The following is a 25401-nucleotide window of genomic DNA, read 5'->3' as shown; positions in this document are numbered from 1 at the left end:
TCATAATTATTCTGGTCAAACATTCAAGTATTTCAGGTCTTTCCACTAAAGAAAATGATTACATCAATTAAATGTACATCTATGGTTTATTAGTTTTCAGTACGGTTTTGCTTACTATTTGCTGCATTAAAGTTCTGTCAATACTTTAACCATGATTAAAGGGCTCCAAAATATCGCTACATTTTGGTATTTGACATACTCTGTTTACTCACATACCCCATCCTCCCAAATAATTCACACAACTTGTCTAGGGAGGGAAGAAGGAAGAAATATTTCCCCACCCTCCAGAATCTTAACTACTACAGCATGGGCTCAACATGGCTGAATGGGTGGCAGCACCCACACTCAGCATCACTCCAATTCTGGCTGCAGCTTCACAACTACAGTTCTATTGCTCAGCAGACATAACAGGACTAAAACTACCATATTTCATGATGTACAAGTCAAAGTTTGAAGCCAAGATATGTACCCTTAAATGTCCACCTCAACTTATACACTGCATCAATACTTTGAAATAAAAAAATATTGTGTTTCAAATTTTGTTTGCCTTTGAAACAGGCATGATCACACTAATTACGTGAAACTTCTGATATAAACTGAAACTTCCAATGTCAAGGATCCATATGATGATCAATTAATCATTTGGATGATTGGATGGAACTGTTTGGGGACGACACTTCTGATGATGAAAAGGACTGATAGATTTTAAATTGTACTTGGGAAATTGTTCATTGCACATAACCTGTCACTTGAGGTAGTTGGCACAACCATTGTCAGAAGCAATCATGGGGGCAATTGTTCATTCTGAATTCTTCCCGCTACAAGAGAATACTTACTGTACATGGAATTTTTTACAAATGGATCGTTATAAAATGTGGGTCAACCAATACATTGGATCTACAAAAATCCTAACTTTTTTGATCAGAAATATGGGTTTGGCTTATATACTATGATATACGGTAACTGTGGTCCTAAAGGGTGCACCTTGCCCCTCCCTCTTGCACTGGGAAAGAAACACAGCCCATGGTAGTCATTACATGCTTCAGTCCCAGTAGAAAATCAGTTTCCTCGCTCAGCACATGCTCTCCCCCAATTTCGGAGGGCTTTTTTCTGGGGAAAAGGTGTGTGTGGTATGTAGGTAAATATGATGAGTAGGCCTGGAAGCAAAGGTGTTTTAAAAATTATCTTAACCATTCTGTTGCCAATATCAGACTCACCAATTATATATAGGTATTATTCAAAATTACTTTTAAAACTGAAATTTGAGAGACAATAACTCCATATAGTTTCTTTTTATCACCTCAAAGGCTTTTAACTGTTTGGTTGCTGAGAGCATAATTTATGCCCAATTACTGATTTACTATATATGCCCAGATGTTTGTCAAATGATCTCAACTAAGCACTGATAGTTATTAAACCAAGGAACTATGCCAATCCAAAGACAGGATCAAATAGTTAGAAATTAAAATCTTCTATTAGATCATAGACCACTCCCCTCAAGGGCAATATATAGTCCCCTAACAGAGGGACAATTGCATTACAGTGACAATACCTTGGATTAAAGTCCTGTCATCTGATAAAGAAAATAAAAATGCTCCTTGAATCAATTCTCCTCATAATGGGATGTGGATGCTCAGTCTTCCCATTCAATAATATTTTTATTTTTATTAATTTGAAAATCAAGTCAAAGTCCAAGAGCTCTGGGTATGACTTCTAGACTGATAAAAAGGGACTTTGAGAAGTTAAACTGATAGTTAAGAATTTATCATTTTGCAAATATTTCTCTATACTGCTTACACATTGGGATCTTTTACATTTGTGTTTACAGGACTGCCCACCTAGAAGAAAATACAGATCTGGCTTCTGAGAGTAACATCTGCACAAAATGTTGCATAAGGATTAATAATATAAGCATAGGTGTGGGCACACATTAGTGTATATGGGGAAGAGACACATGATGTATGTCACTGTAAGTTACTCTACTCTAGGGTAAAGTTAGCTTACAGAAAGTCAAGAGTAACTATACACCAGTGTATAGATCATATTCGTGCAGTTATAGTCAACTTTATCCCAAAGCATCCTCTGATAAATGCAGACAACCTATTTGTCCTGGCACCTTCCTGGTCATTCAGCCCAGGGGTCAAAGGTGACTGAATATCACGTTAGCCACATCACTCCTTTGTGCGTGTTGGCTATAGAAACTGTTGTACGTTAACCATACTAGCCAAATGGGCATCCAGGCTAAGGGGAACCTTTGCCCTTTTTATCCTATGCAACATACTTTGCTTAATAAAGCCACAAAATCAGCAGGAGTTTTTAAAAATAGCTTTTCTAAAATAACTTCAAAATAAGTTTCTGTGAGTCTTACAAAAGGTACTAAATGTGGATTTAGGACTCTGTAAATCTTGGCCAAGATTCCTAAGTTTTAAATACCATCATATATATATTTTTGGTACCTCACAAAAATAAAAAAATGGGGTTCTACTATCCAAATATCTCCTCAGATAGGGAATGTGAACACTTTGTTATACAGAACATATGAAAATATTTTCTTCCAGGCAATTTCACCAGGCCTGACAGAACACAGAGACAACACATTTTCAACTTGTATGGAAAAGAGAAACTACCTCTTCAAATGAATTCAGGAACACTTGGCCAATTAAAAAAACCCCTATTTTTACACCAAACAATTATAAGCATAAATTATACCATTTGAATCTTACTACTTGATTTCACTGGCAAATCAAGGTCTAAATGCTATCATTTGTAACTGCAATTAACTGAACTCACTGTTGACTGAAGACAGAGATGGAAGGGAGTTACATTTTGCATTTTACATTCTGACTTGTATTTATTCTCTTGTTCCGAAAAAAACCAGGTAAGGATATCCTGCATGAAAGAACGTGAAGTTTCCTCCATTTCCTGGCCAAGCAAATGGCCATTAAAAAGCTAAGTATTAAGGTGAGAAATTTCCCTGATATACTCCTCATGGGCTTTAAAAACTAAGAATTCTCAAAGCTAAGATGCCACACAACTAAGGTAAGATAAAATCTTTAGGACAATTTGTCAGCTGCCTTAAAAAAAAAGCCTCCAAGAACACTGCAGGGGAAGACTGTTATTCTTAGGCCCTTTCTATATCTACAGGGAAAGGCACAATGGGATCTAATGCATGATTCACACAATAGTTCCTCCTGCCATACCACACATGCGTGGCACGAGGCGCAGTTGTGAGATTACGCATTAAAATCCATCACACCTCATTGCCAGTGCAGGGGGAGCCTGATCCCAGACTCCAACAAGCTATAAAGTATAGGTTTTTACTGTGTGACAATTACTATGCACATGTAGCTGGTCTTCAGGTAACTGCAGAATTAACCAGTTAATTGCACAATACCTGTAACATGTAAAGGGGGCCTTAGTCCCCAACAATTGTTGCGTAAACCCTTCAAAGGAGGTGTTGCTCAGAGCTTTACTCTGAGTATCCTCAAGAAAACTACTATGTGATGTCACTGTTCAAAGAATGTAAAATGTGAAGGCTTCAGCCTGGTACTACAGAGCCAAAGTTTTATTCTCAGGCCACAACAGAGTCATTCTAGACCCGTCTTCTTTGAAATTTTAACTCTGTAAGCTAGAGTTTGTAAACTCCTGAGTAATATTTTAGGAAAGCTGTTTCACACTAGGTTTTCCATTAACAGAAATCCACAGCTGGAGAAACAAACAAAAGGGATATACAAATTATGTAATTTTAAGGACAGTGGGGCTACAGGAAAAAAGAATTCCTACATAGCTCAGGAGTGAACTGCTCACAAGCCCAGTCTGCAATTTATTATTTTTTTAGTATACCCTGACTCACAAAGAAGGTCATCATCATACACAAGTAAAAAGAAAAAAAGATACATTCTGCTTATTGCTTCCTGTACCCTCAGGAAGGTGGAGAGCATAGATGTTTGTATGGTCTTAAGTTACCCAGACTGATTTTTCTACAAAAGGATTTTCCAGACTAGAAAAGGAAGTCAATAGTTCAATCACTAAGGGTGCCAAATCAGTCCCAATTTCCTGTTTCCCTTTCCTATTTTGCCTCAATGCTCTTATCCATTTGTAACCTATTCCCATCCAACATCCAGAAAACAAAAAATAGCACCCACAAGCTCACAACCTTTGTTGCACTCAGGGGGATCCAGTTCACTGAATTATGTAGTTAAGGGTCTTAGTCTTATGAAAGTCAAAAATAAAGCAAATTTAGGCAGGAACCCGATATGCTTGGAAAAAAATTGAACAGTGTTTGTTATCTGAAATATTTGTCTAACGTAATACCAATATAAATTAAGAATTTTCTGATATTTTTCAAAAGTATATTAACTTGCTGTACAATTTTTACTATATACCACAGATTCCACATCACTGTGCCACAGAAATGAGAAAAACCTTGTTTAGAATTTAGGTTCAGTTCATTATAGTACAGGTGACACCATCTTTTTCAGTATGTTTGTAACATATACTCTGATTTTTGACTATGTCTAGCATTTGGAGCACTTTATTGGTAAAAGAATCCTGCTACAGCATACTGGCAAAATTCTTCCAGTACAGATGGAAGTACTACGCTGACAAACCTAGACTTCGTATCCATATAGCAAGCCCAGCTGTCTTGATCTATGCCAGTGAAAAGTAGTTAGATGTCTAATTATATTTATGCTATGGGCTTCTATTAGCACAGCTGCACTGCTCAGGGCCAATAGCTAGTCACATCTCTGGCTGACACACCTATGCTAGCAATGAACTGTATAATATAAATGCTGAGTGTACTGTAAACAGAAAATATGGAAAGAGGACTACAGGGTTTGTATAACAGTAAATGGAGTCAGAAGTACACCTTGACTTTGCTGTCATACCGGTGTTTCAGTGGTTGATGTAGCAGGCTGTTGTAATGACTGTGGTCGGGCTTCCTCTGACTGAGTCCTAATCAATCCACTAGCATGTCCCTTGGCAGTATCTCCATTTGTTACCTGAGGATGCTGCTGGGTCAAAGCAGCTTTCAGTCTCTGAAAGGAAAGAAAATATTTGTGCACATTTTTCATACTGGAAGAGACTATGTGATGTCAATTTCAATTAAATAATAGTTATTATTTACATTATGGTCATACCAGCAGCTCTTTTCAAAATATGAGTTCACATGCTAAGATAATAAACAAACAAATAACTTAGAAAATAAAATAACCTTTTGCTGAAGTACTAACAATCTAACTGGCCCATCACCTCATTCCATATGCAAAGCACAGCTTGGAAGAAACCAGAGATAACTGTGATGAAAGTGAACAAACAGTGTTTTGGGTCAGCATGACTGGTGGAGTGAAGTACACAGGGGGCAGAATGATAAAAGGGCAACAATAAGATCAAAAATAATGTTTCTTTTAGATGAAATTAGGGGAATAAAAACAATGCTGGTGGATTTACATTTGGTTTTTAAGCAGATTCTTTGCTCCAAGATGATCTTCAGTATGCACAGAAGAATTACAATTTACCCAAATGTGAGAATATTCATATAGTAGTGGAAAAGGTAAAGATACTATGCAAGTTCTTAATATAATATAATGTAATAGCATGGTTTGCAAAAGATTTTACATTATTTGTTCACTGAGCATCTACAAAAGAGTAACTTAACATGTTATCTGATCAACCACGTGCTATATTTTAAAAACTGATCCGACTTCTCTGGTTTATCTGAAAATGTTTACTGTCCTTTGAAAAGGAAAGCAATTCTTTCACCATATTTTATTGTCAATTGGAATTACAGCAGATTTTCAAGCAGAGGTAACATATTCTCTTTACAAGCTTTTATACTTGCACTTCATACACAGACTTAACTTATTTCCATTGCCATTCATGGATTTGTGTACGTTTTCAAATCTATTTCCTCTTACTAGAATATTTTATTCAGTGTCCTTACAAGTTAAATGGTATCAGAACAGATTTCCAAAGGTTAGTGTTACACTTAAAACCATCAACTGCTACTAAAAAATGGATGAGTATATTTTTAGTAATGACTAGGTAATCTATTATTTGACAATTTAAAATATACAAAAATGGACAGAAGCCTCAAATAATCTCTACTATACCTTATAGCTACTTCCCACAAAAAACAAAAAACCCAATATTTATTACCCTAAATAAATATTATATATATATAACATATATTAAATTACCCTAAACAAATAAATATTTCTGACCATAAATATATCCTTTGAGTGCTTCACGGTTTAAAATTTACATTCAGCTTTGCTTGCAACACAAAAGCATGCAAAAAAGGAAAATTTCAGGCAAGTTTTCTCAAGCTGTATTGTAAAGAAGGAGTATGCTATTCCCTGCTACTCGCTATTCATCCTCTTCAGTTGCAAGGCGATGACCACCCTCCTGGGAAGCCAAAGGGAATTGTGGGAAGTGATGAAAATTCTTGGGGTACTTACAAATTTTACAAGGGGCTAAACTGAAATAACATAAATATTAATCAGTCCTACATCATCTGGAACCAAAAGGAATATGTTAAGAAACAAGGAGTAACCAGTGGTGATGCTTAGTTGTAATGTTGCCAACATTTTGCATGTAAGCTCTTAGAGCATCTAACTGGGGGGAGGAGAAGGGGACATGCTGGAATTTTCCAAGTTCATGATACTTAAAGCAATGTTTTCAGACAGTTTCAACCACGAATGCTCAACTAAGTTTCAGGATTTACCCCAAGAGAATGAAAATAGGTAGGTTTTTTTTCCGTGTTAAATGTCTCTCTTCTGTCACTTACTTGAAGAGCTGTAGAGCCTTCATGTTTGAAGTCTGGAAAGAGGAATAGTACCGATATACAAGGGTTTGAAGGCTGGCAAGAGGGACAGTACATATTTGCTATCTCCATGAAAACACAGTCAGGTCTGTCCATGATCAGTTTGTTGCTGGCTTGTTTCTATAAAGCTTCTAAATATTCATTTGAATATTCATCTCATCACAGAATTCCCTAGGTACCAACTGAAATAAGCATGCTTTCAGTCCTTGATAAGCTATCTACTCAGTAGGCGCATAGCTAGATCTCCCACAGAACAGCCACCATTTCTGTCTGCCCTATAAAAAGATGGTCTGGGTTGACAATTAAGATCTATTAAGTTCTAGCATCAACTGGGTTTTTTTTGTGAACTCTGCAGCTCTAATTTTTTTTAAAAGCCCTCAAATCCAAGTTCATATCTGTCAAGCCAAAGGAATCTAGTTCCTTATATAACAAATCACATTAGCTGCCTTTCACAATGAATATGAACTTTATGTTGTGAGTTGTGGTCTCTAATCACTAGGATTCTCTCCCCTTTAAAGTGACAAATAGAAATTATGATTTGATTCCCACCATTTGTCCACAGTCTTCCAAACAGGCACGCAAGCATTGACAAGCTGTCTGCTACTTCTAGTGACTGGTTTTTTAGAGAACATCAGTCTACGCTACTGTTACTTGTTACTGTTTTAGGTAAAGTCAATTTGAAAATACATGACAGGCATGTAGGACATTGTATGGGCATTCTTATTTTAAAAAGCTTCATACAAATCTTAACTAAACAATTGACAGAAGTCTATACTATGTTTATAAAAATCAGAGTTCAAGCTGATAATCCATGAAGGAATCAATTTGTCCACAAGACAGAAATTATTTTTCAATTTGATTTTTGAAGAAACTAGGAAATCCCTTACAAAAATATTAAAATAAATGTTAAGGTTGCCAAGTCAATCTTTCTAAAAATTATGGAACCCAGGAATTAAGATTTTCCACACAAATTTAATACAACTCCCTTAAGCACAGATCTAGCTGATAACTTTTAATGACATGATCATTATTATTTTTTGACCTGCTACATTCAGGTCTTAGGATGAACAGTGAAAGGGGAAGGAAGTTACAAAGCACAGATAAGATATTCTCTTGCATTTAGTGCATTCCGTTAAGACTTAGGTGAGCAGGCATTTGCCTCCGGGACTACTAAAAATTCAAAGAGCATCATAATGCAAACATGCACAGGACTAAATTAATGGTACATGGACAATATTGATTATGATATTCCCTAACTCTTTGAGAGGCTGATTATGCAATTTTAGCATTCCTTTAACTGTTTTTGTATATAGAAGTAAGTACCAATTAGGCCCTGCCTCTTTTTTATGTTATTAATACTACACATTTTCCTGACGGGAACACAGTGGGTGCTGCTAAAACAGTTATCTTGATAGAGAAAGATTTATGACCATACCAGCAGCCCTCCCCTAAGCTAAGGAACTCAGCCTTAGTGAACATCAATGACACACGAAAACTGGAGGAAATCAGGACGGAACCAGAAACTCACACAATTTTGTGGGTTTCACTATTTCTGTTGTATTATATAACATTCTACAAATCCTAAAATTATTCATAAAAAACTATTCTTTTACTATTATGAAGACACAGGTTATATTACACAAAAGATTGCCTGTGCTTTGTTAATACAACCTTGAAAAAAAACCAAAACACTCCACTTCTTAAACTTGAAGCCTTAATAATTCCAGTCAAACAGGGGAAGCATCAAAGTAAGTGGGCCCTTTTCCCACTCAGCTCACATTAAACGCTGTTGTGTAATGAATACTGAATACAGAAAAATATTTTTCTCTCTCTTTGAAAACAAAGCTACTACTATTTAAATATAGCAACACTTCCAAAACTGACAGGGAGACGTATTGAATAATCAACTAAATCTTCTATTTCCAGAGCTTGATACACATTTTGTAATATGACAAATATGAGATCATTTTCGCTTTACAAATCATTTGAAAAGCCTGATTTTTCTCAAATACATTTGACAATTTTAATCATCATCTGAGAATCTCAGCAAATTATTCTTGGATTATGGCTTGCTGATGAATTTGGAAGCTAAACTAGGGATTTCTTAGAAGCGTATGTGATGTTTCTATTTTGACTTTAATAAATGTTTCTGAGACACATATTTACCAATTCAAAGTCAGAATCTGTTTTATGCAAATATGAGCACTGAAATATTTTGTTATTCAATTATTTGGCTTATATGGTATTTGAGTGATGGTTAATGGCTTGTGAAACAGGAGAGACCAGTCCATCCTATATGATCTAGTTGTCTGTTCTAGACGTAACATACATGAAATCTTTGACTTTGGCAAAACAAAAAATCTTTTACCTTTGTTCAACACTTGTATTTTTTACCTACAAACTTTTATGATTCTATAGAATTAAATATAAAAATTTCCCTCCTGTTAAAACAATGTTGAAATTTCAGTTAAAAATCAAACAGAAAATCCAAAAATTAAGGTTCTGATGTTAAATTGGCCAAAGTAAATCTTATTTTTTACTACAATATATTCATTTTAAAAAGTCACATGATATTACTGCCTGTACTGCAAAATGAATATCAACAAGTACAAAGGACTTTCAAATACTGTTTAGGACCCACAAACTTTGTTAATGTAATGGGTGCACAGAGTGTATAAAATACATAGAAAGCTAATAGCTACATGTTTTAAAAATACTATTTTGGTATACAATTGTAAATAAAAGCCATTTGAAAACTAGTTGCACAACTGAAACAAAATGGAGGTTATCACAAAGATGGGAATACAAAATGATTCTCTGCTTTAAAGAAATGCTGCAGGGACTGAAAAAAATGTACAGGAAACAAATTTACTAGAGGTGAGAGTTATCAAAAATAGCAGAAACAATGGGAAAATTGAATAAAGAAATAGTATGGGATAATTTAGAAAAACGGAGCTAAACAAGGAGAGCCTTGTATTTTAAAATACCATTTCAAATGAGACCGAATGATTACTCCAATACTTGGTATGAGATACATGTACTTCTACTAAATAATATGGTAGTCATCCAAAAAAATAAGAATTTTAGTTCTTAAAAATCTGATACTATAACATGTACAAAAGATCTGAATTATTTGAATTTAAGAATCTGAATTACTATTATATCTTAATTGGTAACTCTCCTTAATTACCATCTCCACATTAACTCTGATTAAGTTTTTGTTGGTAAATTGAAACTTGATATAAAAATATTAATACATGTCTCTGTATAAAGTGTTATTGTGCATGTGAATCCTTGAAAACAAATCCTTATCAAATGTGTCAAAATTTGGTAGGAGTAGATCACTCCATCAACAACTCACAGAAACAAGATAATATCCTCTAGAAACAATTTATGAAAAAGTCGGATCCATATTTCATATCTGCCACAAAAGCTCATCAGAGTAATAACCCTCCTTCTCCTGGGTGTTATCCTACCATCTGCTGCTCTATTACTTATCTTTATTTTGCAACTAATTAACAGCATAATCTTCTAAATTCAGCAAGTTAATTATCATTATTGTGGTCTTTGCAGCATCATCAGTCCTCATGAAGTCTTGTCTCTCCACCCCCAGAGAACATGTGAAAATGAAGTAGGTTGGGAGAAGGTCTGTTTCTTCAGAGTAGGCTCATTAGGTGTTTGCTGATTAGCTCGGCATGCAGAGAGGCAGGTCAGAAGAATTCTGCTGAACACAAGGTCCCATGCCGGGCTCAACCAAGTTAATGTAGGTTTCTGAACATTTGCCAAACTGCCCTCTGTCAGCTCTCAGTAGAAACCCCCTGCAGAAAACCTACTGGCTACCCACTGTGTTCAAGATATTTCTCAGTTTGTCACAAAAGGCTTTATATGGAAGGTTCTGCAAAGTAAAACTTAAGTTTAACCATATATTTTTAATTTCTCAGAAAACTTGTGTAATTCACTTGAAATGTTTTCTCTAATGTTTTTGTTTGTATCCTCAAACTGCATGTTAATGAATAGTATGCTATATAACCAGAAGTAATCCATCACCTTTTTCTGTGTTAAAGTAATTTCGGTAGTAACTTAGCCCTCCTGTACTTAGCCCTACTTTTCTTTTTACAGAATTTACTGCAAAATGCATATTCTAATAACATTAAAATACACTGTGAATGTAGTTTTAGTGGAGTATACAGAAAAATTTTAAGAATCTGGTATAACAATGGATGTTAAACCACTGTGTATAAATGTACAAATTAACTATGAAACATCTTTCATACTTGATCTGAAGAGCTGATTTTCACATAAGACTCATAGATTTAACACTCTTTTAAATACCATCTTGTGTAAAAAACTTAATCTTTAAGAAAGATTTTTAGAAGAATAAATATTTTGAGAAACAGTCTGTAGCAATATTTTTCACCCCATTACAATGAAAAGAAAGACATTCAAACCATACATTAGCACAGACCCTCATACAAACTGAACCTTTGTGTACAATGACATCCAAATAGAAAAACCTAATTTTTTAAGGTAAAATAAATTTCATATTGCATAAAGAAATGTAAACACAACATGTCTCATTGCTTAATTACATATTGCATGCATCAGCACTGAAGCAGGTATAACATAGTACATTATATAAATTAATATACTGTTATATTCCACTGGGTTCCATCCTCCCTTGTTTGGAAATCTGCTTCTATCAGAACAATTGGTATTTGAAAATTCTCCCACCCAGACATAACTAACCAGATTCTGATTTTCTCTCTTCCACCTTATCTTTATTTTTTTTCCATTTATCTTATTTTCCTTCTCTATATTTTTTCCTGATTTTATTTTCCATTCTTGGTTTCTACTACCAATCCCTACTTCCTCCAATTTCTGCATGTTTGCTCTTTCTTCTTACCCAATGCACTCAGGCTTACACCACTGCCACCCTACAGGGTGTCGATAGCAATTAACATGGCAAGCAGAGGTAATGCATATTAGACCAGTGGAACAAAGAAACAGAATGAACACGGGGTCCATCAGTGACAGCCCAGCAATTCTCTTCACATGAAATGCCAACACTAGTCACCCAAAAGGAGTCTGGCACTCCAAATTGGGAATTTAATCAAAATGACAGATATGCCAAAATTAAAAAAAAATACAAATCCAATTACTTAAATTATATATTCAAAATGTCAATACGTCATTGTGTTTGCACATTTGTTCTGGCAGATTAATTCCGTACAAAATTTAACTGAACTAGAGGAAACAGTGAAATTAAAATACTTTGGTATGTTAGCACCATCAGACTCACTGATACATCTTCAAAGACCCCATACGTGCTCTTTCAAGTCAAATCCAAGGAAGGCTGTAACTATGTAAACATTTACAGATGTGCAATCTTGACACTACAGCAAAGCTCAAACACACGTGTGGCAGTAGAACACAGCCCAACCAATCGAATGACAGCTAAAGCTGAACATTACATTGGGTAACTCCAGGCTTGTAACACTTCGAAATGTCACCAGAGAGCAGCTTTAGAAACTCAAGTAAGACTTTAGAAGATGCTCATAATTAGAATTCAAATAATGGGCAGAAGGACCTCTTTAGATGAATACATGAGTGCAGGCTACACTCAGCCTATGAGACACATTAGCTAGTCTCTCTCCAAGGATGGTAGGTTTTTGCCTTCTTGGAAAACCAATACGAACATTTAATCCTAACATACATAAGCAAGTAACACCCCAAACCAACAAGCATCTTTGCTGACTACTTATTTTTAACAAACAATTTTTTAAACAAAATCTCTATTTTAGTAAAGCTTGCTTCTGCTAACATACCATACAGATGCAAACAAATGCATGGTTTTTGTGTGTTCAGATGTGACTATTTGTAAGTAGTAAGGAAGTAGTAGGTGTTTATCAAAATATGCAGCGGAAGTGTGGTATTTAGATAAGGAACTAAAATGCCAGCATGAAATTAAATATTTACCAATGCCCATGTAAAAATAATTATATTCCAAATGTAAGTACTTTTAGATTGTAATAAGAAAACCTCTCCTTTATGAAAATCATGAAACACAGACCTCTTTCTCCACCCACTGAAAGGAGGAAGGGAGGTGTGGTGTAACAACTTTCTGCAAGCGGAACAGCGGCAAACACTGAAGTGAGTCAGGAATCAGAGTAAAGGATGGCCTGCCTTCAAAACCCATCACTCATAATGAAACATCATTCAAGAAATTATTTAAATAAATGATCTACATAAAGAAGAACATGAATGCCAGAGTGAATGGAAGTAACTGGCTATATATGCTGTCTCAAGCTAAGAAAAACATTTAGCTTGAGCCAATTAGTACTGAATTATGCCTTTAGAATCTGACTTCTGCATTGGATGAATGGGTAACAGAGTATGAATGGGATTTTTCAAAGCATGCAAAGGACTTAGCTATCCAATATACATTATTAAAGTTGACTAACTTCTTTGTTTTAACCACAAATGTATCCTTCCACTAAAAGAACAACAAATAAAACAAAGGAAAGCTGTACCTGATGGACACCATTTCTGTTTGTATTTATAATGTTGCCTGGACTATTACAAATGGCAGGAGACTTTTCTCTAGTTGGAATGATATCGATAGTTTTGCCACTAAGTAAAAAAAAATGTGTCATCCCTGTAGACACTTATAATATGGTGACATGATAGAAACATGGGTATGATTAGGATCTTTCTTAGTTTGGACAATGTCTCACATGTCTTACCAAAAAAGGAGATTAAGGCCCTCAAACAATACCTCAGTTATCTTATACAGGATTTCTACAAAAGTTGGAATCTATCAAATAAGTGTGTTTTAAAACAACTTTATTGTTTTATAGTTAACACACATCAAGAATTGCAAGGCAATATATTAAGATTTGAAATTTCATTCTTTTGATTATAGAAAACAAAGTTTTAATCACAGATAAAATGACATAGGTCTTCAGATACTTAGTACAGTAAAAGCTATGTTAACTGGCACTTTACTAGCCAGAAAATTCTATTAATTTTCTGAGCGACGTGGCAAAAACAAAACCAGAAGTACCACTTCCAGGGGACTTCCTTTTCACCGCCGCGAGCTGAGTTTTTCTTTGCCACTATTTCGGCCCACAGCCCAGGGCAAAGCAGCCTGCACGGGAAACAGTAGACTGTGCGGAGCCCCCCTCCCTGTCTCCCGGCACACTGATGCCGTGGAGTGCACCATCCAGTGCACATTTGCTTAACCGGAATATTTGATTAACCCCATTTTATCTCTGTAAAAGATTAACAGAGCTTTTACTGTAAATGTAAAGCCATTCCAATTTCACAGCTTGTTTGTTATATATGCAGTAAATAGTTTCAATCTGGCAATCAGATGACTTAACAAATACATGTTTATATTATAGTTCCTTAGTGTAATATAAGAAAAACTCACAATAAAGAATATGCGTTTAAACTGCTTCTTCAAAAAAAACCCAAAAAACTCTGCGGTTTTGTTTTTAATGCATCATTATAGTTAATAACTACATAAAATGCATAAGACTCATAAATAGTGTATAGCTAGAAATAAATAATATCGATTAATTTTGCTTATTAAATTTAATTTGACAACAGGAGTGTACTTTTAAAAAAAATACTGTATTCAATTTTATCAGGGAAATATTAATAGGATCACAAATAATTAAATGTATTCTTTGATAAAAAGTATACATCTAAGCCTACAGTTGGTTTAACACAAAACACCACAAACGGCAAAAATAATTTACTGTATCTTGTTTGCAAAACTTGTAAATGTAAGCTGCATACTACAACATGCAAGAAATAAACAAAAAAGGCTTTGACGTTGTGAATAAAGATTTATAAATTTTGAAAATCAAATAAGACTTAACAAAAATGGTAAACCAAGGTTTCTATCCATAATGCCTTGACATATTCTTAGCTGTTAGTTTGCCTAAAAGAATCTTTTTGTTGGAGACATTTCTCTGTAATCATTAAGTTTCTCATTAAGGTTCTTTCAGTTTAAGAGTATTAAGAAATTAAATGTTTTATTTTTGTGAATAAATACTCCCTATAAAGTAAATGGGCAAAAAACATACACCATTCTGATATATTCTGCTCATTCTTCATTCAGGAGACAAGGAAGGAAAGAACAAATATGATGAGTATCCTTTTACCATCTCTTTAAAGTAGATGAGCTATCACTGAAGTGCACATATTAGCTAAATTCTAATGAGAAAACTAATGAGACTGTTAAATTTTAAGTCTAACAACCTTTGTTTTTCTTTATGTTATTTCTATGCCTTCTCTGAGTGATTGCTTTTTCCTATGTGATATTAAAAGCTTTTACCACTCCTATGTTTCACATCTAAAACTTCATAAAAGCATAATACTGTGTGATTTATTTTTACACTTAACCAGCTAATTTCTTGTCTAACTAAACAAAAATTATTTGGAGCTCCTGTCTTGAAGTTCTAATAGGTTATTTTAATCCTGTGGGACAGGACAATCTAAGGCAACAGAATTCTTATCCTTACTTATTTCCCATTTTTTATATTCATCACTACTCAGACTTAAAATGAATGCATTCTTCCTGAGAGCAGTTACAATGATTTGTTTTCCAGAAATGAAGGACTCCTTTCCCCATTCCCTTAATATGGAGGTCAGCATCATAAGGTCCACTGTATCTGGCCCATTGACATGGGGCTTTGATGACGTTTGGTGGTATGGGACTTTAGGTGTGGGCACTCTCCCCACGCTGCGGTGGGGAGAAGTGTCAGTTGCAGACAGACCCTAGCATGTGCTCACCCACTCACTTCTGTCCTGAGGTGGATCATTCTGGCTTGGAGCTGGGAAAGGTTGCCTATCATTGTGTTAAAGTGTGACAGAGGGGACAGAGAAGAAACAGCCTGTATTACCTCCTCTCCCCTCTTGCAGTACTCTGCACACTAAACCAAGCAGAGAAGTGAAGCTAGACAGGATTGCTGTAGAAAATACTTCTACTGTTATTACTTAGCATACTGAGGGTTGGGGTAGAGGCCAAAAAGGAAGTTAATAAACTGATGTTTGTCGTGTATGCTCCTGACCTAAAAGGATTTTACAGAATTCATATCTCAATGCTGTTTCTCTCTCACCCACCGATGACATCTTGGAGTGACTCTTTCAGCTATCTATGGTACAGCTGTCCAACTGGTGATGACCCACAAGGGTTTACATGCAGTAGGCCTGTTCAAAGCACCAAGCATTTGCTTCATATTTGGATTTGGCTAATTCAGAGGGACAGTGGCTCGGTTTGGTGTTTCAAATCACTGTCCTGATTCGATTCAGCCAATTTGGATTCAGAGATTCAGCGCTGATTTGGAGATTCGGCCCCTGGTGAGGCCATAAAGCCTGCCAAGTTTCAAGGAGATAGGTGCAGGGGTTTGGAGGAAACTGTACGTTAAGCAAAACTCATGACATGGGTGACACTGTGTGTGTTAAGATGCAGCAGGGTGAAAGCTGCAGACCAGCTAGCCCCTGCTGAGGCCACAAAGCCTGCCAGCTGTTAAGGAGATAGGTGCAGGGGGGTTCTGGGGCCCTGCACCCCTAGGTGCTGACAGGCATATCTGCCAACTGCCCATCAAGAATGGTGGCAGTGGGATGTGGGCAGGGATAGAGCCCTGTGTCCCCGCCCCCCATCTGGGCCTGCTCCCTCCCTCCCCGCCACAGCAGCGGAGGAAAGGGAGGAGCGGGCCCAGGCCTGATGCAGGGCAGGACCGGGCTCGAGGGTGGGGAGAAGCTGGGCCACCTGGAGGGCAGGGGAACAGGAGGAGCTACTTGGGGCTGACGCAGGGGAGCGGGGGTGGGGGAAGAGTGGGCCCAAGCCCAATGGGGGGAGGAGGCTCGCTCCTCCCCTCCCCCTGCAGCTACCGTGTTGGGCTGCACCAGGCTGGGCCAGGCCTACTCCCACCCCCCACTGCCATGGCGGGCTGGCTTTTCCCCTGGCTTGGGCTAGCTCCCCCTCCCCCCAGGCTCAGGCTCAGTCCTGCCTGGCCCCAATGTCACTGCCAATGCCATGGCACGCTTGATCTCTCCCCCCCCCCGACATCAGGCCCACTTGGGGATGGGAGGAGTGGGCTTGTGGCTGATGCAGGGGAGGGAGGTGAGAGAGGAGTGGGCGAGGGCCTGAAAGAGGGAGGAGGCCCGCTGCTTCCCTCCTCTAGCTGCTGCTGTGGCCACATTGGGCTGGGCCCACTGTTCATCCCCCCCGCCATGGCGGGCTGGCTTCTCCCCCCCTCAGGCCTGCTCCCCCACTTGCGTTGAGCCCAGACCCACTCCCCTCCCCACCTCCGGCATTGGGCCCGGGCCCCCCGTGTTACCTGCAAGGAGCACTCCCCTTCTGTCCATTGTGTTGCCGCTGCCTCCAGGGAATAGGGTGGGAGGGGCCGAGGCCACCCCCCACTTCAGTCACCTGTGTCCCCACCATCATGGCAGTGGGGTGCCTTGTCGGAACACTTCTTCACACACTGACTGGCTGTTTGTCAGCCAATCAGAGAGCGAATAAAGTGTTACAGATGGGCAGACAGACAGACTTAGGCTTTTATAATATTAGATATCTGATTCTCAAAATCTATAAAAACTATAAATCTTTTCCAGTCTTTTTTCCTAAGAACCCTACATCTTTTGCAAAAGACCTGCCTCTTTATTGTCAGCTTCTCTATTTTGGCTTCTCTATTAGTAGAGATAAGGTTCACTGATAACAAGACAGTAAGTTTGTCTCTCCTCCCTCTCCCAAAGCCTTTTAACACAGTGTTCTCAGCCTTCAACATTGGGGGAAAGACTGAGTTAAAAATGCTATCTGCCTCAAAGTATTTTACAATGTAGCTACCCAGTTTTACACATTATAACACTACTGAATTCAGGAACATATTTTTGTCCTGGTGTTAAGAATCATATTGAAATTACTGACAAACTCCCTGACCTCTGCACAGTAGCTCTCATTTTTCCATCATTACAATTACAGCAAAGAAACTGTATTCTGTAAGAACAAAATATACTGCAAATAGAAGTCACGATGCAACAAACATGTTTAACTGTCTACATGTGCAGTAGGATTTAATTCCAAATAACAGGGTTATTCACTATTTGGAAGATCAAAGAATCTCCACTTACCAATTTAGCCTCTGACTGCACTGGCTGTGGGGAGGAAGGCCCTGGGATTCCTGGGATACTAGGCACCATGGTGACAGGTCTAACAAGCTGACAAGAAAAGTTGTAAAAAGTGAAAATGACAAAAACAGTATGCCAGCATCACACATGGTGTATGATACTAGTGCTTACCAGAGACATAAGAAATTCTATAAAACTGGATTCTACTGCTTAGATATTTAAATTGCACCGCTCGCTCCCTTTCATAGCAAATTTAAGTATTTCTAACTAGTCAAGGCCTGTTTAGAACAGTAACTAAAATCTTTATCATTCTAAATTAGTAATAAACCATAAAGTAGTATAATAATTACAAAAACCTGCATCATAAAATCAAATGAAGTCTAAAAATCTTCCTGACATTTCTGTAATTATAATAAAAGAAGAAACCTGTGTTTTCCAAAATAAGTAAGTAAAATGTGTCATGTGTAAGCTTACTGGAACTGCAGCAGGGACATGAACATTAGAATTCGTGATTGAGGCAGGAATAGCAACAGGCATGGTTTGTCCATTAGGAAGATGTAACAACAGAGGAAAAGGCCCTGGTACTGGCCTAAAAAAAGAACAAGAGAAATAAACATTTTAAAAGGATACAAGTATACAGAAGTTGATGATTATCTTACCTCTTAATACAAAACTTGATATATTATTAATTTTGTTTTAATCCTGTCCAAACTTAACATTTCTTAAACTCCTGATTAGACATCAGTAATAAACATGCAGAAATTTGTGGAAAGATAACAGTGTAAACTTACTTTGTTGTTGAATGAGGGATGTAGGGAAAAATAGTATGTAATTTCTAAATTTTAGGAAGATTTACTATACTTCAGAATTATAGGAAAATTAATAAAAATGCAGACTGTGAAGGAGAGAATATCTTTTTCAAAATTTCTAATAACTTGTTTTACAAAGATGTACAACTTACACTATTGGTCTGTTAGAGGACGGAGCCTGGGTAATGACAGTGCTAGAAGTTGGCGAAGGTATTGCCTGCTGAATAATAACACTTGAGTCAGAACTTGCAAGCAGTACATTAGGAACCTGTAATGAGGCTGGACGAACTATCGTTGAAGTAGGCTGTGCTGTCTGCTGCAGTGGCACTTCCTAGGTAAAAGAAAAAATTTACCATTGCAATTACAGATCATCAAGGCAGTCTATATAGTGAATATAATTTACAGAATTGTATAAGTACCTTTTCACATTATATGAGTTACAAAATGCTGAATTAGATGAATTATGGTATTTTAAAAAACCCACCTATTAATCTCAAAACACTATCACAATTTTATGAAAACCTCTTGTTAATCCTACAGTAATACCACTACTACTACTACTACTACTAACTAAGGGTCTACTCAATTCATGATTCTTCGTATTTCAGGGAAACATGAAATATGGGGTTGCCCGCAAAATCAACTTACAAAAATAAAAACTCCCAGTAGCAGCCAGCAATCCTTGCTGTTGCTGTGGCCCAGCTTTGCAGGCCGTTCAAGGTTGGGGGGAGAAGGGGGCTGGCTGGCAGGGCGGCACCAAGGGCAGCAGTTGCCTTGCCAAGGGCTGCTCCACCTGGCATGAGCTACATAGAAGATGCCAGCCACCCTCTCATCCCTCCTTCCCCCATAGGGATATGGACACCTACCTTAATGGATTGTTTTTATTAAGGTAAGGATAAATTAGAATTTCTAAACTTTTGTACAGTTCTACATATAATTTACTTTGTTGTATATCATGTATGAGTACATCCAAGAAATATCCATGGAATTTGCTATTTATACCATAAACAACCTGTGAAAATTGTTTAGTTTCTCCGTGATTTAAGCAGACCCCTAATAATAATGCTGTTCCAATCGGGTGTTGGGTATTATGACAACAAGCCCAGAAAATTGTCAGTCAACATAATGTTACTGTTTGACCTGTTCTTGGTAAACAGACTCTTTCAGAATGCTCTTTATTAGTTTCATAATTCTCTTTGCTCTAACATGTTGACTTGATAACTAAAACAAAAGGGCCATATTAACAATAAAAAACAAAAAAACCTATTTATAGCACTTACTTCTGTTAAAAATAATTTTCTCATTTAACATAGGCGCTGTAGAATGAAGAATCTCTCATGAGATTCAATAGTTCTTCCATAGTCTTGAAAAATACTAGAATATACCCACACTAACTGCTTGACAGAGGGAAAGATTTGAGAATAGAAGATCAATTCTTTGGTAATGAGCAAGAAGTGTTAGGGAACCGAGTTAGGGACAAAGTTAGGGAACTTCTGGAGGGATTGGATGTGTTCAAATCAGCAGGTCCAGATGCTCTCCACCCCAGGGTTCTGAGGGAATTGGCAGAGGTTATGACAGGGCCCCGGCACAGCTTTATGAGCACTCATGGTGCTCTGGCCAGGTCCCAGAAGACTGGAAGAAAGCTAATGTGGTCCCCATTTTCAAAAAAGGGAGGAGGGAGGACCTGGGCAACTATAGGCCCGTTAGCCTGGGGAAGCTCTTTGAGAAAATTATCCAGGAGCACATCTGTGAAGGACCAGCAGGGGGGAGGATGCTTTGGGGCAACCAGCATGGGCTCATTAGGGGCAGGACCTGTCAGACGAACCTGATTGTCTTCTATGATCAGGTCACAAAATGATTGGATGCAGGTGTCACGATAGATGCAGTCTTTCTGGAATTCAGGAAGGCCTTTGACACTGTCTCCCACCCCATTCTCATTAAAAAGCTAGGTGACTGTGGCATTGATGGCTACACAGTCAGATGGATTGCAAATTGGCTGAGGGCCTGCACCCAGAGAGTGGTGGTAGACAGCTCATATTCAACTTGGATGAATGTGGGCAATGGAGTCCCCCAGGGTCCTTGAGTCCATACTGTTCAATTTCTTGATTAGCGTTTTGGATGAGGAGGTGAAAAGCACCCTGTTCAAATTTGCTGATGACACCAAGGTTTGGGGCAAGGTGGGCAAGCTAGAAGGGAGGGACAAGATACAACTGGACATGGACAGGTTACAAGGGTGGGCAAACGTGAATAGGATGGGATTCAGTACTGACAAGTGCAGGGTACTAGTAGCACTTGGGCAGCAAGTATGCCTACAGGCTGGGGAACTCTGTTCTCGAAAGCACAGTGACAGAAAGAGATCTTGGAGTCATTATCGATTCCAAAATGAACATGGGCCGCCAATGTGAGGATGCAGTCAGTAAGGCTAACCACACCTTGTCATGCATCCACAGATGCATCACAAGCAGGGCCAAGGAGGTGATCCTGCCCTGTCTGTGCAACGCTGGTCAGGCCATAGTTGGAGTACTGGGCGTACAGTTCTGGGCGCCACACTTCAGGAGGGATTGTGGCCAGTGTCGAGAGGGTCCAGAGGAGGGCCACACGCATGATCCAGGGGCAGCAGGGCAGACCCTACAAGGACCTGAACATGTTCAGCCTTCACAAGAGAAGGCTGAGAGAGGACTTGGTGGCTGTCTATAAACTTACCAGGGGGGACCAGCAGGGAATGGGAGAGACACTGTTCCCTCGAGCACCTCCCGGAGTAACAAGGAATAACAGCCACAAGTTGTCTGACAGCAGGTTTAGGCTGGACTACTTCACAATTAGTACAGCTAGAATCCAGAACCAACTTCCAAGGGAAGCGGTGCTGGCTCCTACCTTGGGGGTCTTTATGAGGAGGCTTGATAATTACCTAGCTGGGGTCATATAAGCCCAGTACTCTTTCCTGCCCATGGCAGGGGGTCGGACTTGATGATCTACTTAGGTCCCTTCTGACCCTACATCTATGAATCCAAGTAAATAAAACTGACAAAGGTTGTAACTGCCAATCTCAGGATTATGACAATCATTAAAAATATTTTAAAGAAACCCATGCCCCCATAAGCTTTGCAAGAGTTGCAGAAACAGTGTTTTCCTTAAACAACATGGGACCCTGTAAACTGTGCTATGGCAGTTAAACAGCTAACTCTCCACTAGTGAAGCAACATGGCAGACTGGAAATGATATGGCAATGTTAATTTTTACAAAACATAAAAACCTTTAATTTTACTGAAATATCAAAAAGCACAACAAAAATGATACATATATTAAATGCATATTATATTCCCTGGATCAGGGGACCTGACTAGGGTGATTGAGAGCAAACCAAGATGGATCTAGGATGAAAGCCCGCTAACTGGCTAGGGACAGGCATTCAAAAAGTTGGAGCCTGAATTGGTCCAATCTTTGCACTTTAGTCTAACCTGGCTAGACTGAACCAATTTGCAAGTGAACAGATATTCCCTCTGGACTGAGAACATGCAGGCACATACCTGCAGCTGCTCAGGCCAGGAGCTGGGAGGCACTTAAGTGCATCCTCTGCTGGGAGGCACGGCCAGCCTCTGCAGTAGCTTGAAGTAAATTGGTTAGGGAGGGGTTTTAATCCCCCTCCCTGTCCCACCAGCACAGACCCGAGCCAGGATTTGCCTTGCGCTGCTGCAGTGGTGGGGTCGTGGCCAGATGCTGACTGGCATATGTCCCTGAGGCACAGGGGGCAGGAAGAGGGGTTATTCCCCCCTCTGCCCCCTTGGGACCACATCCAGGGTCTGCCAGCCCCGACTTCCACTGTTTGCTCTCTGCCCGGGGCAAGCGGCAGGATAAGCACCCTCCTGCCCTCTCCAGACTTTCATAGACATTTGGGCTGGTAGGGACCTCAGAAGATCATCGAGTCCAGCCCCCTCACTGAGTCCAGATGCTGGAGGAAAAGGGGAATAACTTCTCTCCCTACCCTTTCACTTAAGGGGCCCTGCTGCCCAGCCTCTGGCTGTGCTCCTGCTCTGCCACTGGAGTGGCGAGGGGGAAGGACCCTTGATAGAGGCAGCACTCTCTGTCATGGTGTCTGGGGAGCGCAAGCCTCTTTCTGGCAGAGGGACCATAAGCTGGTGGTCAGAGCTACTGCAGACTGTGGGGTGAGTGTTGGCACTGGGATTTGGAGCAGTGGCCATAGCCCCACCACCACACAACCTGCACAGGCAGCAGCAGCTTTCCCCAGCCTGCAGCTCGGCCCCCTCTGCAGAAAAGAGGCTCAAACTCCAGGACAGTGACAGGGGTTGCAGCCCCCATCATGGTCGCTCACCCCTCACTGCTCTACCAGCAGGGCCGGGGAATGGCCAGAGGCCAGCCAGCAGAGCCCCTCAGGCAAGGGGACTACATCAAGGGCCCTGCATCCTCATCATTCCAGCGGCAGGGCCAGGGTACCAGCACAGCCCCTTAGGCAAGGGGACGGGGGGGAGGTTATTCCCCCCTCCCTCCCGTGTCTGGCAGACTCCCATGACTCTCCCTGTACAGGAAGCACATGGTGGTAACAGTCAGGGAGGGCAGACCCTGGCTGCAGTTTCCCAGGGGCAGAGGGGGTGAATAACTACCCCCCCACCCCCTCTGCCTCAGGGGGCTATGCTGGCCAGCATCTGGTCAGATCCCTACCCCCGCAGCAGTGAGGGGGGGGTGGGAGGGGAGCACCAGGCAGACCCCGGCTCAAGTCCATGTTGGTAAGACGGGGAGGAAGGAATTAAACCTACTTCCTGGTCAGACTACTGCCGGGGCTGCTCCCCTCCACCCCCGGCTGGAGCAGCCAGCAGAGAAATGCAGGTCTGTACTGGTGGGCCAGGGGAAGGAGGCGGGGAATATATCTCTTCCCTGCTCCCTTCCGTGGCCAGCATCTGGTCAGGCTCCCCCCTGGTGATAGAATGGTGAATTCTATTTGAATAGATTGGGGAATTTATTTAGAAAATGATCCAAGAAATATATATTTTTAAAATATTTGAATGTAGTACCTATAATTCCAGACAGCTATTCCTTACATTTTAAAAACCCACAGAAAACCAAAATGAAAATATGTTAGGTATCTAATGCTGGAAAAAAGGTTAACTAAGCTAACGCCTTAGAAACTCATCAAGGCCTTCTATGCAGTTAACAAACTCTAACTACTGCCTATTGGATCCAGATCTTTGAGAGTAAAGGCAAGCAGCTGCAAAGTGCCTGAAGTGGCTGACTGGGGAAAATCAGGGAAGAACTGCACAGGAAGTAATCTGCCATGAGGATTTCCTAATGGTTAACTGCTCATAAGCCTTGCAGGAATGGAGCTCTGACCCCGTGTAGCTTGTATGCACCAGGTGGCAGCAAATTCCTCCTTTAAGCATCCTTTGCCCAACATAACACCACAGCTTCAACCTATACAGACCATCAGCCCCTGAAACATCTGGCAAGTCATGTCACACACTTATTCTGTCCATGACTCCCACTGTCCTATTAATGGCAAAGAGTATAACAACTAGCAAAGAAACTCATTAATTCCCTTCTAGGAAAACAATATTGAAAAAGAAGCAGGAAAAAAATAATAAACTGGAAAAAAACAACAGGGTGGCAGCAGAAAAAGAAAAAAATTGCATGGTTATTCATGTATTTATTTAGTCACATTATGCGAAGTTATCTATACGAGCAAAACCTCAATACTGATGAAAAATGAGTAATGAAAACATTACAATATTAGGGCATTACAAATTTGGCTGTGCCTTCACTGAATTTTAAAAGACAACTACGATTATTTTTATACTTCTGATGTTTGGAGACTTAAAAAGTACGCAGTTATGTTTTTAATTGCCTATTTTATTAAATTAAATAATAGGCTTTTATTTAAAGGAACTCCCTAGAAAACTGCTTCTTGCCATCCAGAAACAGATTTCAAGCTTCAGAGATAATATGTTTTAATAGCCCATGCATGTTTACATGAGCTCAAATGCAACATTTGCAACTTACATTTTGTCTTATTTCCAAGCTATTTTCTTTCAACTAATGTTTTGAAAGACGCATGAGTGCTAGCTATACCTTGTGCTCTCTACACACAATTTGATAAGAGCTTTAACTATAAGTTTAAAGTTGAAAATGCTAACAATTGCAGATTATAAATGTAAGCAGCACAGAATGTAAAGGAAACATGCACAATTTTAAAAACACAAAACAAAACACAGCATACCGAGGCAATCGACTGGCATTCAAAAGATTATCCCAAAATTTCTTGTAGAGCTTTTGTATTTCTGTCAGAATGCTGACTTTTTAAAAGTAAGGATATTCTTTTTAGAAGCAGAAAGGATCACAGGGATGTATTGTCAGAGTCCTAAAACGATGCTATTAAAGCTGTCTTTCCTTTACAAGTTTAAACCAATTACAAAGTACCAAAAACCTAATTGAGAATGATTTCTTCTATCAATACAACTAAGTCTTCATCTCAAAACTGCATCTAAATACAAGTCCATATAATAACTTTCTAGCACTGTTATGTTTCATGTACAAATGGACACACAAAAATACTGTACAATGTTATAACTGAATACTACAGAAATAAATTTTTGGATATAAAATAGCTATATCAAT

At 39.1% G+C, this 25401-nt stretch overlaps 1 protein-coding gene across 3 annotated transcripts in view; it reads right to left on the bottom strand.

Annotated features, from left to right (window-relative positions):
• Positions 1-25401, bottom strand: part of ATF2 (activating transcription factor 2) — an 80859-nt gene that overhangs the window by 25428 nt on the left and 30030 nt on the right. For all 3 annotated transcript variants that reach the window (XM_019554096.1, XM_019554097.1, XM_019554098.1), the window contains 4 exons: positions 18930-19108; positions 18443-18557; positions 17972-18058; positions 4890-5039 (listed from right to left, as the gene is read on the bottom strand). In XM_019554096.1, coding sequence (XP_019409641.1) covers positions 4890-5039; positions 17972-18058; positions 18443-18557; positions 18930-19108 — 531 coding nt within the window. The remainder of the gene's footprint in view (positions 1-4889; positions 5040-17971; positions 18059-18442; positions 18558-18929; positions 19109-25401) is intronic.

Source organism: Crocodylus porosus, unplaced genomic scaffold (genome assembly GCF_001723895.1).
Source record: "Crocodylus porosus isolate Cpor-Errol unplaced genomic scaffold, CroPor_comp1, whole genome shotgun sequence".
NCBI classification, from domain to species: domain Eukaryota; kingdom Metazoa; phylum Chordata; order Crocodylia; family Crocodylidae; genus Crocodylus; species Crocodylus porosus.
The sequence above is the reverse complement of the archived record's forward strand: the minus strand, read 5'-3'. Positions and strand labels throughout refer to the sequence as shown.